Source organism: Antennarius striatus, chromosome 4 (genome assembly GCF_040054535.1).
Source record: "Antennarius striatus isolate MH-2024 chromosome 4, ASM4005453v1, whole genome shotgun sequence".
In the NCBI taxonomy this organism is placed as follows: Eukaryota; Metazoa; Chordata; class Actinopteri; order Lophiiformes; family Antennariidae; genus Antennarius; species Antennarius striatus.
In genome coordinates, this window is record NC_090779.1 from 17,343,906 (window position 1) to 17,357,087 (window position 13,182).

The 13,182-nt window shown below is 40.4% G+C and overlaps 1 protein-coding gene across 5 annotated transcripts in view; it reads left to right on the forward strand.

Annotated features, from left to right (window-relative positions):
* The window catches only part of srgap1a (SLIT-ROBO Rho GTPase activating protein 1a), a 72,140-nt gene that overhangs the window by 12,955 nt on the left and 46,003 nt on the right, over positions 1-13,182 (forward strand). For all 5 annotated transcript variants that reach the window (XM_068314170.1, XM_068314172.1, XM_068314173.1 and 2 more), the window contains exon 2: positions 11,179-11,374. In XM_068314170.1, coding sequence (XP_068170271.1) covers positions 11,179-11,374 — 196 coding nt within the window. The remainder of the gene's footprint in view (positions 1-11,178; positions 11,375-13,182) is intronic.

Here is a 13,182-nt window from a genome sequence, read left to right on the forward strand (position 1 = left end):
TCCCACCACCAGTTTTTCTGGCTTAGCCCTATCAAAAGCCCACAAAACCACACATCCTGTGAGGTGCTGTTTTTTGTGGCAATGTGAGGGGGAGGGGGGGTAGAGTGAGGAGTGGTCAGTAAAAGGAGGGAAAAAACACCAGCAAAGGTTGATGTTTTCCTTTGCTGTTCAATGGATACAGTACAAATTGTGAAGGACTCGTTGATGTTTCCTGTGTAGGTTTCTGCTCTAAATTAAGGGTATTTTTGAACCTCTCTGATTTTAGCTGAAATGCACTCTTTTTAAGGTGTACACATTAGTGTTACTTTTGTTGCTTTTTCATCTCTAGAACGCAGTGGCTGGGTATTCACTGTCTTGAACTTGAACTCAAACATTAAACCAATTAAAATAGGATGTCAGTGGAGAGCTCTTACTCCATTTGCACGGAAGTTTGATTTCTCAGCTTGTTCTACCGCCACAAAAAATACTTGATGATGCGAATTGCTTTGACATTTGTCACTTACATCCATTGTGCCCCTATGTTGAATCCCTATTAATTTGTGACCTCTAGACACAGCCAGATTGACGTTTTTGCTTTGGGTTGGATTATCACTGCTTTTGGCACAAACCAAAGTCACGCTTTGCCTGCTGATTTTAAATGGTTAATTACTTTAATTAAAAACCTCTGGTGACATCCCCATCAGACTTGAGTCTATTAAATTTGTTTTCCTTAATTCAACAATCAAATATTTGGTCTATAAAACATCACAAAACATTTAGAAGAAAGGAAAATAATTCAGGTCATGGCATCATCAAGTCTTTTTTTCATCCAATCATGCTGTCAGGTTTTGAAGAAACCTTTTTTTCAATTCCAGGATTTGAGAAGAAAGTGTTTTTTCACATTTAAAATAAATGTACTTCAAGTCACTTCGAATATATCTTAGTTTAGAAGTTACTCAGACAAGTTATTCGTCAAGCAACTAATTTTTTTCAGTACAGTGTGGTAGGTATAGTAGTATATTAGTATAGACTCATCACACCTTTGGTCATGACACCTCAGCTATAAGCCCAGCGGTGCCACAGTGGTCCCAACCTCGGGAATGCGTCTTCAGCCTAACCTGACAGTTAAGCTGCTCCCCCCAGGCTGTGGAACCTTGTGTCCATGCTCAGCTCAGGTGTCTTCACGCTGCTTTGGGCAGACTGAAGAACTGATGAGTGCATATAAGCAGTTAAATAAACAGATTGGAATATAACAAGAAATATCACACAGTCCGGGACATACCACTAATGACAATAATCCTACATAGTGTTGATTAAAAAATGAAATATGGATTGATTTGTCATTGCAGGAAAGATACTGAGAAAGGATACAGCCTGTCTCTCTTCCATGTGACTCTTCAACTTGTTCAACTGACATTCTTTCCCTTTATTGAGAGTGTCACATCAAGGGATCACTTGAATTCCAATCATCAGATATTCAAACACATTAGGCTTATTAGGTTACTAGTTATTTGTTGAGTTATATTTGTCGCTAATCTTCCCTTGCACAAAATAAGTCTTTGCTCACTCAGCTTTTTCAGGGCAAAGTAAAGCCACACTTTGCTGTGGCCCTTGATGTTTTCTATGAGGTGGAAGCTATGAAGCTGCCAGCTGACACCACGAAAACTTAACACTCATTCAGAAAGCCATAACAAGAACTGAAATTACAATTTCTTGTGCTGTCTTCAAGCCTACACTTTAATGTAGTCAACCCTCATACCTGTTATGGTTTTGTGTGTATGTATGTGTTTGTGTTCAAAGTGCATGCATATTTGCAGGTGAGAAGCCACATTGTGAGGCTGTAATTTATAAACTCTTTCCTTTCTCAACATTCTCTCAAAATCCACCCCCACCCTACAAGCACTGCAGACCACATAACTGCTTTACCATTCTTTAGGTTTATCGTTCATAGTTTGTATTATTCAATTCTCTCCCATTGTGCTTCATTTGCCTTTTATTTACTGTGGGGAAGAGTAAATACTCCTGTTGATGAAAGCCTGTGTGCCTCCATTCCAGATGTTTTTTGGTTGACACCAATTCTAAAGGCATTTATGTCTGCATCTGTCTGACCGCAGAATCTTCATTATAGTATTATTACTCCACAAACATCCCAACTGTAAGAACTATAGGCCTGCCCAGCCAAGTCTTTTGCCCGAGGTTAGCTTTGTTGGGAATGAAAAGATGACTGGCTGCCTCTCACTGCCTCGACATATGAGCTTTAGCTCCTTTATCTCCCCCATCACTAATATTCCCAAACAAAGGGACAAAGACAGGCCAGATGCAAGGGGAAGGTGTTGTTTTTCATTGGGATAAAACAGAAAAAAAAATCAGCGCATCTGATGTTCAGACACTATACATAGTGTGATTCTCTGAAATACATAGTAGAGACAGGTCTTTATCAGAACAAGCTGAGGACCTTTGTCTGGACTGGTTCTCAGGATAAAGATTAACTAAGTTTTTTTCCCTTTATTTCACACACATGCATCCCCACCTGGACCCTTAAGGGCAGAGCAGCTGGGTCTGTTTTAGAGATGCGTGAGAAAAGTGGATAAGTGGTCTGGCCAAGAGATTGAACATATTTTTCACAGATCTTCTTTTCTCTGATATTGAGCCGCGAAGATGTAACCACTTCCTGTTGTAAGCATAGTTTTTCAGACATTCTCTCGCAGCATGAAGCGTGAAAGTGAAGCAATGTCAATATTTTTGAGCTTTCTTCTGATTGGAACACTCCCCTCAAAGTTTATTTTGAAGTATCAAATTTTTGCTCCCAGCAGATCCGAAAATTCATTGCAATGTTGCAGCTTACTTTTTAGCCAAGGTCCATAGCTTTAATCTGTTTAATACTTGGCAAGTAGGATTCCATTGAAAACTGAAAGTTACAGCAAAATATCAACAGATTGTCTGTAAAAAAACTTTGGAAACCATGTGCTTGTGCACAGAATATTTTTTGTTAAGTTGAGCTTTAGTGATTTTTCATACAAACTTTTAGTCTAAAATGGAAGAAGGTTGGAGTCACAATTTTTTGACATTATTTTTTAAAGTTAATATTTAATTGTTTATTGTTAAGTGTTCTGTTGATCCCCCAGAGGTGGATTGGGGGACTGAGCAGTGGACTGAGCAGTAGCTCAGTCCACGAGGTCTTAGGCTGGGAACTGGAGGGTGTTTGGTTCAAGGCACATGTGGACCAAAAACTTTGGTGTGTGAACTGGCAGTGGATAGGTGCCAGTTCACCTCCTGAGCACTGCCAAGTTGCCCATGAGCAAGGCACTGTCCTCGTACAAGTTTCTCATTGGGGGAAACCACGAAGGGGCTGCTTTGTTGTTGACACTTTGTGCTGTCAACAACCCCGATCTAGTGTCCTGTCATTGATCCACAGACACCTTAATAGTTAATAAATCACACAGTACATTACCTTTCACTTAATTCTGGGGGCCAAGGGGGCCATATACAGTATATTTGTGTTGTGGAGAAATTCAGTGTTGGGAATGTAGTTAACACCTGCATTAAAAGCTGTGACGTAGATTATACTTAAGGAGTACTGTAATAGAAGATTCGGTGGACATTCTGTTCTATCAGGACTCCAGTTTAATTATGCAATTTGTTGGTACACCTGTGAATCAAAATCAACCACTTTTTTCCCCGTTGGACAAGGAGATTGCAAGCTTTATAGAGCCATCCTGGAAGTATGCAGGTGATGCACTCATTATAGTATAAATCCTAAAACATGCGTCAATTCATCAACATGTTGATCCAAACATACTCATCCAGCTACAAAAATCACAGCTGGTCTGTCTGATGAAACAAACACACATAATACTGGTGGCCAGATCAAATAGAATGTATAGATATTAACCAGCAGCTGAATAATCAGCCCTGTGTCTAAAGTGTGCTTTCTTTTCCCAAATTCAGCTCCTCTCTCTCTTTCTTATTCTGTTTGGATCAAACCCATGGCTCTCAGAGGCCACTGTAATGTCAGAGGTGATTGATCACCTTTCGGCTTGCTGCTAACCTTGTGTATGGGGAGGTTTCCAAAGCAACATTGGTTTTATGGTGCATATGTCATTTAACAGAGCTGAACGTAATTTGAATGAATGAAGAATACTTTATTTGAATTACTATTTACACTAATTTGTGGAGGAACTGAGCCCCATAGCTTGTTGGATAATAAATTAAAGCCTTGTGAATGATGGATACTGGAGGAATCTTAAACCTAAATATTAAACAAATCGAGCCATTGGAAAAATCTTTTCTCATGCTAGAAGTGGTCAATTATGTTATGATTACATTTTTTGTTACCTAAAAGTTAGCCAAATATGCAGTGAGATTGTGTACTGTATACTGTATGGTGCATTTCTGGGGAGTCTTTAAAATACAGTATATCCAATATATCAAATTAACAGATCACTGAATTTTATAGATCAGTTGTGTGATTTTATTTTTAAAATCGAGTATTCTGTTTTGAAAACATGAACAACATTGTTGTTGTTAGTTTGCCTGTTGCAATCCCATGATACCTGGATTGAGTTTTCAACCAAATGTCCAAAATTTTGATTTGTGTGTGGATGTGTCCATATGAATGAGCATTCAGGCGCACTACAGGAAGTCACAGTTTGGACGAGTTAACACCACGATTTACTTGTTTCTCCGAAGCTGAATGGATTTGGCAGCAGTGACCAACAAAACTGCCGGCACAGATTTGGTGTAATGCATATCTCTTGTAAGTCACTTCATGGAAGTAGCTCCGGCCATAAAGTATCCCAAAAGACATATCCCAAAAGACATTGATGCATCTCATGATGTTTGAAAAAGGGAAAAAATAACATGCCAGATTCTTTTTCACTGTTTTAACAGTCATTCTCTGGCCCACAGTAGTCTACAGTACTTTCACTGGAAATCTGTGTGGTTTTGGAAGCCGCTAACATGTCAGTCAAATGTTGTAACAAAGCCCGCATTTCCACTTCTGTAATATTTTGAGATAAAATGCTTTAGTATAGCTTGGCAGCATATTGTGTGTAGCTTGGCTGCACTTAAAATGATTGGAGAGAATCTGTTCAGCCTTGTTTATATTACTTTAGACGTATTTGATGATTCTTTAAGTCCTCACTGTGTCCCTGAAAACCCAAAATTGGGATTTTGAACAATAGATGTGAGGCAAGTTGATAAAAGACTTGAATCTCACTACATTAATTGCAGCAGTGATGCGTCTTTACATAACATTTTACAAAAATCTTACATCTCCCAACAGCCCTGCTCAGATGGAAAGTACTGGAGTGCTTGGTTCCAACAATGGCTGATGTACAAGCCTATTATAGACTTCTTACTGGTCCCAATAACACGATGAAGTCACTACATACTGGAAGTCCTGTTTCACAAGGACAGTGTGTGATGTCAGTAGCCTGAGTCATGTGTGTCACAAGTGAGTTTTTGTCACCGCTCATGAACCGGTGGCTTCAGTGATTTGAGATGTCAAATGTGGAAACATCTCCCATCTATAGAGGAAGGGAGCGTTTTTGAGTCAACTTCATATATACCCAGTAAGCCTAGCCCTGCCAGGTTGGTGTTAAAATGATTACAGCTTACTGAACCCCCCATTATCTGTGGGGTTTCCACTCAGTGGTGTGTTTGAGTGAATTTTTTTCATATCATGTTTTTAATAGTTTGTTTAAAATTGTAGAAATGACCATTTGACTATAGAAAGGAATGGGAATTTAACAGATGGAAGCAGTTCTCTGCAGACATTGTTCTTGAACCTACTGGTATATTGTAGGAAATGTTTAGGGCCAAAATGTTGTTAGTCCTGCTGTTTGAGATGGACATGGGGCCGGCTTGATGGCACTGACATTGTTGACAGGACAATTCCTCCTTCATGGAGGGTTCTGTTGGGTTTCTCCATTAAAGCGCTTTGAAAAGCTAGTGCTTTGATTTACCTATGCACTAGCTTAGATCGATGAGCTAAGCTAGTGCATAGCTTTGACCTATCCTGAAAGGTCAAAACTATGCACTTGTCAGGTACTACTTTCAGGGTACCCAGACCTACCCTTCGCAGGATGTTGCAGTTTCTGACTGTCTTGTTATTGTTGCATTCGACGGTATTCATCACAACCCATATCATTCACAAAGGTTTTAGACAAATTAATCAGTCCCACACCCTATGTCTGATTTAGGTGGTGGGGCAGGGCAGCCTTCTGTACCTCTCCTCTCAGGCCCCAGCTGCTGTTTCAGGTGGCACTGAGGAATTACTCTCCGAGTGCGAACACAGTCCTGGGAATGATGTGGTCTGACATGTCCCAGATAATTTAGCTGTTGGTGGAGACTGTAATCAACTAGGACAAACTGCAGGAACTTGGTCCTTTATAATAACGAGAGAGGAATATGTTGCTGCACTCAGCAAAAATAACAGATGCTTTTTAGACATATTGATTCATAACAAAGTTACTTATGAGCACATTGGGGCGGGCAGAGCGTATTGTAGAGAGAATGCTGTTGGGTTCAGGAGAGGAAGAAAACCTCTGTGGCTCTCTGACAGCAGCTGATTTGTTTTTGAAGCCTGGTTTCTCTCTCTGTAGGTCAACAATGTGGGTCAGTACCCATCCTGCTTACAAGGCAGTTTCTTTGACAATAGAACCAGCCTATCTGGCAAATCAGAAGCGAGTCTGAATTGCAACTTTGGACATATTTGGCATGAATGGTCTTAATGGGAAGTATGTGATGTGGCCTCCAAAGGAGCACTTGGATAAAATCCAGTCCAGAAACAAAAGGGCTTTAGTTTAGGCTGATCCCCACAAAGATAGAACAGTGCTCCCTCATTGTTTGTATCGCCATCATGTCCATTCAGGGCCTCACTGATGATATGTCTCACTCAGCAGGAATTGTTGGTAACAATTTTATTGGCCTGATTTTAATCAGCAAGAAACTGTATATTCGTGTCAAACTGCACCTGAATATGATTACATATAATGTGGTTAAAATCCTGTGGTGCTTCAGTGGATGGTTTGCTTGGAAACTTGTTAGGTTTAGAGGGAGAAGTAGTGACATTCAGTTGATGTCACTGTGGAACATTACACAGTTATTTCTGTGTCTCAGCTACCCTCAGTTCAACTCCATAGTTTGAAAAGGATCATGAGGTCAAAAACAGATACACTTTTCTTCCCACACCTAAATCCCCCAGCAGAGGCTTCCACACATGGTTACTATGCAGATGCCCTCAGAATGGCAGGAATGTACCGTATATTAACAGAAGAATGTGGACTTTTAGATGGGTCCAAAAATCTTTAGTAAAAAAATGCATTCAGAAAACTTTGAGTGGTTGTGATTGGATTTGTAGGAGTCCCACAAAATTTCTAGGATCACTAAAAAACATTCAGACAGCCAACGTTGCCTGAAGGGGATTCAGATGAAGCAAAATCCTTTGATTTAAAGAAGCCTTTTGGCTGTCTTGATGCTAAAGTCAGTGACTTATAATATTAATGTGTCCACAGAGGCTTTTTTTTAGGATTCTTATCTACTCATAAAATAAAACATAAAAATGGCAGGGATGCAGTCATTAGTATTTGTCCTTTGGAGCACATCTCACAAACTATACATACTAGGTTTGACAAACTTTTCAGATATATTACAACAATATGTAGTTATGATGTTTTGCTGATGTCAATTTCACTACTATTTTTATTCTGTGTGGTTTCCATGGAAACAGTTGGTTTTAGGTCTCACTGAATGGCATTTTGTCTGGATTGTATTTGATAAATTATTCTAGCTGTGACAAACTTAAGCTGTGTTCTTAGGCACATGGGATCCATGTCTGATTTCCTGGGCTGACTGTTCACACTTTTTTTAGCAAGTGTCCAAATGCGTTCGGGTTCTGTTCAGATTGGGTCACATTACTGACTGATCTGACAGGTTGCCGTGACAATGGCGTCGGGGCAGAGGTGTCGTTCAGCACGTGTCTTAGGTCATGTAATTGCGACGGCGGCAACAACAACAATGATGACGAACATGAAGTTTTGTTACCTTAGTGTATTGGCGGTATCACTGTCTGATAGAGCTGGAGAAAATTTCGCAGACACCAGACACTGTCAACTTCTTCTTCCACTTTTTACCACTCTGTAATGTAAGACACTCTTCCTTCTGGCGCCTTGCTCTCGCGTCACGGATATGACACCACAATCCGAAAGCTGATTAAGTTGACTCTGAAGGTTATTGATTTTCATATCATCTATCTTTACCGATTTATTTAATTTATGTACTGTATATATAAAACAATGACAGCTTGTTACAGTGGCATCACCATTTAACGTTTGAGTTTTGAGTTTTGGGTGCAGTCATGATTTAAGTTGTATAAAACCATTCAGTACACTCCTTTGGGTCGCTGATATCTTTGTTGTAATCCCTACATCCTCAGGAGATGGGAGTAATGCAGGCCTTACCTGTTATTCAAAAGGGCATGGTGTAAATTGATACAGTGGACATTTAAAACCAACCATTATCCCAGTGTTCAATGAAGGTTTAAAGTATCTGCTGTAAAACTCAAAATCTTAAGTCCATGGCTTTGTTGTGGAGATCCCATTGGCCCTGTTAAAGATGTTCAATATTCAATGGTGTGTAGTAACTGATGTTAAAGTATTACTGAATTGCCTCTTTTCTGTCTTGTCTGTCTATTTAAATGGTTTAATTTCCAAGTGTGTGCCAGAAGGAAGACGTTGCTGCTCGGAAATGGAAAAATTAGTCTGCTGTTCCTGGTAGATCTGATATGAATTGTTAATTCATCAAGATTCAGTTCTCACAATTAGCTTTTGATAATTTAATTACTGCATTAAGGACAGGTATACACACACACACACACACACACACACACACACACACACACACACACACACACACACACACACACATGCACACACACAATGTTGCTCTTATGACTCTTTGACTGAAACCTTTCTAATTGAGTCAGGGGTTGATTGACCATTAATCTGATATGCTGAACTATTAATGGTATGCCATGAAGCCTCTTAAGGTCATTATTTTTTTGATTTTTGATTTTGTTGCTGTCTCATCAGCTACTGACCTTAGTTTTAGTCAGCATTAGTTTCACTTTATTGGTCAGCTTTATTGGTCCTCCGCAGGGTGTCCGGGCTCTCCCTTAGAGATAGGGTGAGAAGTTCGGTCATCCGGGAGGGACTCAGAGTCGAGCCGCTGCTCCTCCGCATCGAGAGGAGCCATATGAGGTGGCTCGGGCATCTGGTTAGGATGCCTCCTGGACGCCTCCCTGGTGAGGTGTTCCGGGCACGTCCTACCGGGAGGAGGCCCCGGGGACGACCCAGGACACGCTGGAGAGACTATGTCTCCCGGCTGGCCTGGGAACGCCTTGGGATTCTCCTGGAGGAGCTGGACGAAGTGGCTAGGGAGAGGGAAGTCTGGGCTTCCCTGCTTAAGCTGCTGCCCCCGCGACCCGACCCCGGATAAGCGGAAGAGAATGGATGGATGGATGGATGGTCAGCTTGTGGCTTTATTCATTAAATCACAATTTGGCCATATTCAAAGCATACACTTTCAACTGCCTCACAGTTCTGCTCGGTTGTCGTTGAATTCAGGAATATATATATATTTTTTGAGGCAAATGCCTAAAAACTGAGTTTCACTTTGCACCACACTATGTTCACATATGTCAAAATCCACCCCTCTCAGGCAGTGGCACCACAAACCCTCCCCTCACATTTCCATTCCCACATTTATAAATAAAACAGCAAGACAAATTGAAAAAGGCAGGCGTTTCATGGAAAGTAAAGACAATACTACACACCTGGCTGTGGAGATCATGTTGGCTGATGAACTAATACTCCAGACAGTTGTGATCTGCCTGACATTTATAATTAATTGAGTCTGCAGTGTTCTGTATCTCTGTGGCACAATGTGCACACATCTACTGTTTGATGTTATTTAATTGCCGTTGTTTACTTGATGTTAATGTATTTGTGTGTTGCAAATGAGGGCAAAGCACCTTGAAGTTCACTGTGAAACAATTATCTTTGTCTCTTTGAATGGATTACTCATTTTACTTAATTGGATGCTGAGCTAAGAAAAAAATAATAATAGATTTTCCTGCACTCCTTATTGACATACAGTCCTGTGCATTACACAAACAGTTTGTGACAGTTTGCAGTCTTGGTGTTTCCTTTTAATATAAGAGGTCACTCCATGCTCCCTCTACTGATGTCAGCACAATACTAAATCACCTCATTAATCTGGTTCCTTTGCTGAAGATGTCTGGCCAGGCTACTGTCCATTAGGAGAAATCCATTATACAAGGCCCTGGCCATAGATGTCATGAGATACAACAAATTATGTGTGTCTACATGTACTGTATTTCTGTGTGGCTGTGTGAGATTACAATTCATATTCTTCAAAAATTTAAATGAGAGGTGCTCTGACAGATATAAATCTTTAGATCCTCAGAGGGTAATTCACCGGCATGTACAGATTGTTTAAGCCAGACCATCACCCCCTGCTTCTCTGCTTTCTTTCACTGGCACTGTTGTTTGTCTGTCTTGTGTTTGTGTGTATGTATGCGTGTGCGTGGGTGTGTGTGCGCTTGAGTATGCGTTGTTGTTTGTGTGTGGCCTACTCTGCGCAGTAACTATGGGTGTGAGGGGAATCTTGTTCTATTTGTCTTGGGGTTATTTTCAGCCTTAATGAAACACCTGAGACCAATTTTTCCATGACCGTTCAGAAGACCTGTAACTAGAGGATAATGAGCATTACTGGCTGCTTTTTTAAAAGTGATGTGCACAAGTGCATCAATGCCTACCGTTTGATCACTTTAAAAACAAACACTGGATATATTTACCAGTATGTGCCCATTTTTTAAACATCAGTTACTTTTGTAAATATACCAGATGATAAAATTTAAATGTAATCAGCTGTAGTTCCTTGATCTCCATGAGTTGGCCATGCTAAAACATGGAAGTCTTGATCTTTGTCTACTTGTTTGCATGCTGGTATCTTTACCTGTGACAAAGAGTCTATTCAAAATAGACAAAACGCTCTATCATATAAACACAGAACTGTAACTGTGTAATGCTGATGTTCTACATGTTTAGAATGTATACCCTGCACCTCCAGATTATCTTCCATACTTATCTGTCTCTTGTCTTTTTGTCTCCTCAGAGATTCGGGCCCAGCTGGTGGAACAGCAGAAATGTCTTGACCAGCAGACAGAGATGAGGGTCCAGCTATTGCAGGACCTCCAGGACTTCTTTCGGAAGAAGGCTGAGATTGAGATGGAATACTCGAGGAACCTGGAGAAACTGGCAGAGCGTTTCATGGCAAAGACTCGCAGCACCAAAGACCATCAGCAGTACAAGTAGGAACTCGTCCCCATTTTATGGTTTCATTTGGGGGTCATTTATGGGATAGAGACAACTCTGAGAATCAGAGTAAGACTTATTGTTTATAGTAAAAGTTATTTTTGTTACTGAAAGGCTTAATGGATTTCACAATAGCATGAAAAGGCCGTTGCCGTACTGGTTTGCTGCATCAGTTTTTGTTTCATGTACATTTTATTTGCATGGGTGTGTAATTATTTTCATTTCTTTTATTTTGTTTTTTTAGTCTCAATCATCTTCTTAGTCCTACTATATATTTGCCTGTACAAAATGTCTTTGTATATGCCAGGATGTTTACATTCATGCCTGTCTTAGCCCACCATGCAAATGCTGCAGAGGAGCTCCATGAATAAGCCGTCTTGAATTGCTATTTGTTGACAGTGGATGGTGAATGGATTTTCCTGAGTCAGTCTTTCTTTGCCTTTTTGGCACACAGTGTGTGGTCTGAAATCTGCTGGCCTTACTCACATGCGTTTGATAATGCACAGCTAAACAGGTGAAAGACAGATATGAGGATCAATATTGAAACCCCAAGATACATTTCAACACAGATGCCAAAACAACTTTTCAGACTGCCAAGACAGTAAATCTCATTCTTTGAACTCTCTTTACAACTCGAGCTACAGCAATCTAAAATAAGAGCTGGATTTTTAGTTTTCAAATTTGAAAACAAGTTTTCAAATTTGAATGAGCATTTGACAAATTTGTAAAAGACAGATATTCAACAAATATGCAGTATTTGATGCATTTGTTTCATGGATTGTGGCATCACAGCATGACAAAGCGGGCCAGATTTGTTTGCCCTCATTATACTGTGGAAGTCTGCTCATGGAATAAAATAGACATTAGTACACTGTTTGAACTCATGTGTACGCAAATAGCCCTAGCACTGAGTCTGGATCTCAGATGGCTGCTGCAGCTGTGTGAGTCCGTGTGTAAAGCTAGCAAAGGGACTCTGCTGTGGCGCTCTGTGGGTTACCTTGCATGAAGCCGCCCAGTCGCTTTATTCACAGGTCGACCATTTGGCAAGTGTCTTGGAGCATATTTCTTGAGATGCCTGAATATCATTAAAAAAATTCCTGTGGGTTTTTAATGATGTGGCTTTTATTTTTATATTCACATAAACAACACACGTTCAGTGAGGCACCATATCCTCTGGGTTGTTTTCATTGGACAACCTCGACATTGGTGTGAAGAAGTTTGTTTTTGTTCTCTCTCATGCCCCAAGCTTCTATTCATATGACAGGTTAGCTTGGCAGTCACAAAATTCTTATGTTGCATTGGAATGAATAGCTAAATAAGTGGCCTACTGCTGGTTGGTGTGTGTGTGTGTGTGTGTGTGCGTGCGTGCGTGCGTGTGTTACTACTTTACCTGTCTGGAGCTGCATTTATGGTTCCACATAACTGATGTTGACACAAGCTGTCAAGATTTTTTTCTAGCAGTTAAGGATGTGTTAAAAACACATTCTGTTGGCAAGATATTTTTGCCCCTTTTCTTCCTAATGTGCAGGGATCAGCTCATTTTCTCAGCAATCACACACCTCTATCTCATACATTTAGATGATTTATTTATGTTGCCACTGACAATCTTTATGAAGAAGTTGAAACAGATTGTGACTGATGCTGTCAGTGATCTTACAGCTACTGGCCATGTTGTCATTGAGTCTCCACAGGAACGAAAACACACTTCCCACCAAGCTGCAAACTCAACCATTTGTGTTAATTGGTATTCATCACCGAGCTGTAGGTACAGTCTTACAGCCAGTGTTGTAGTGGTACCTGGTTT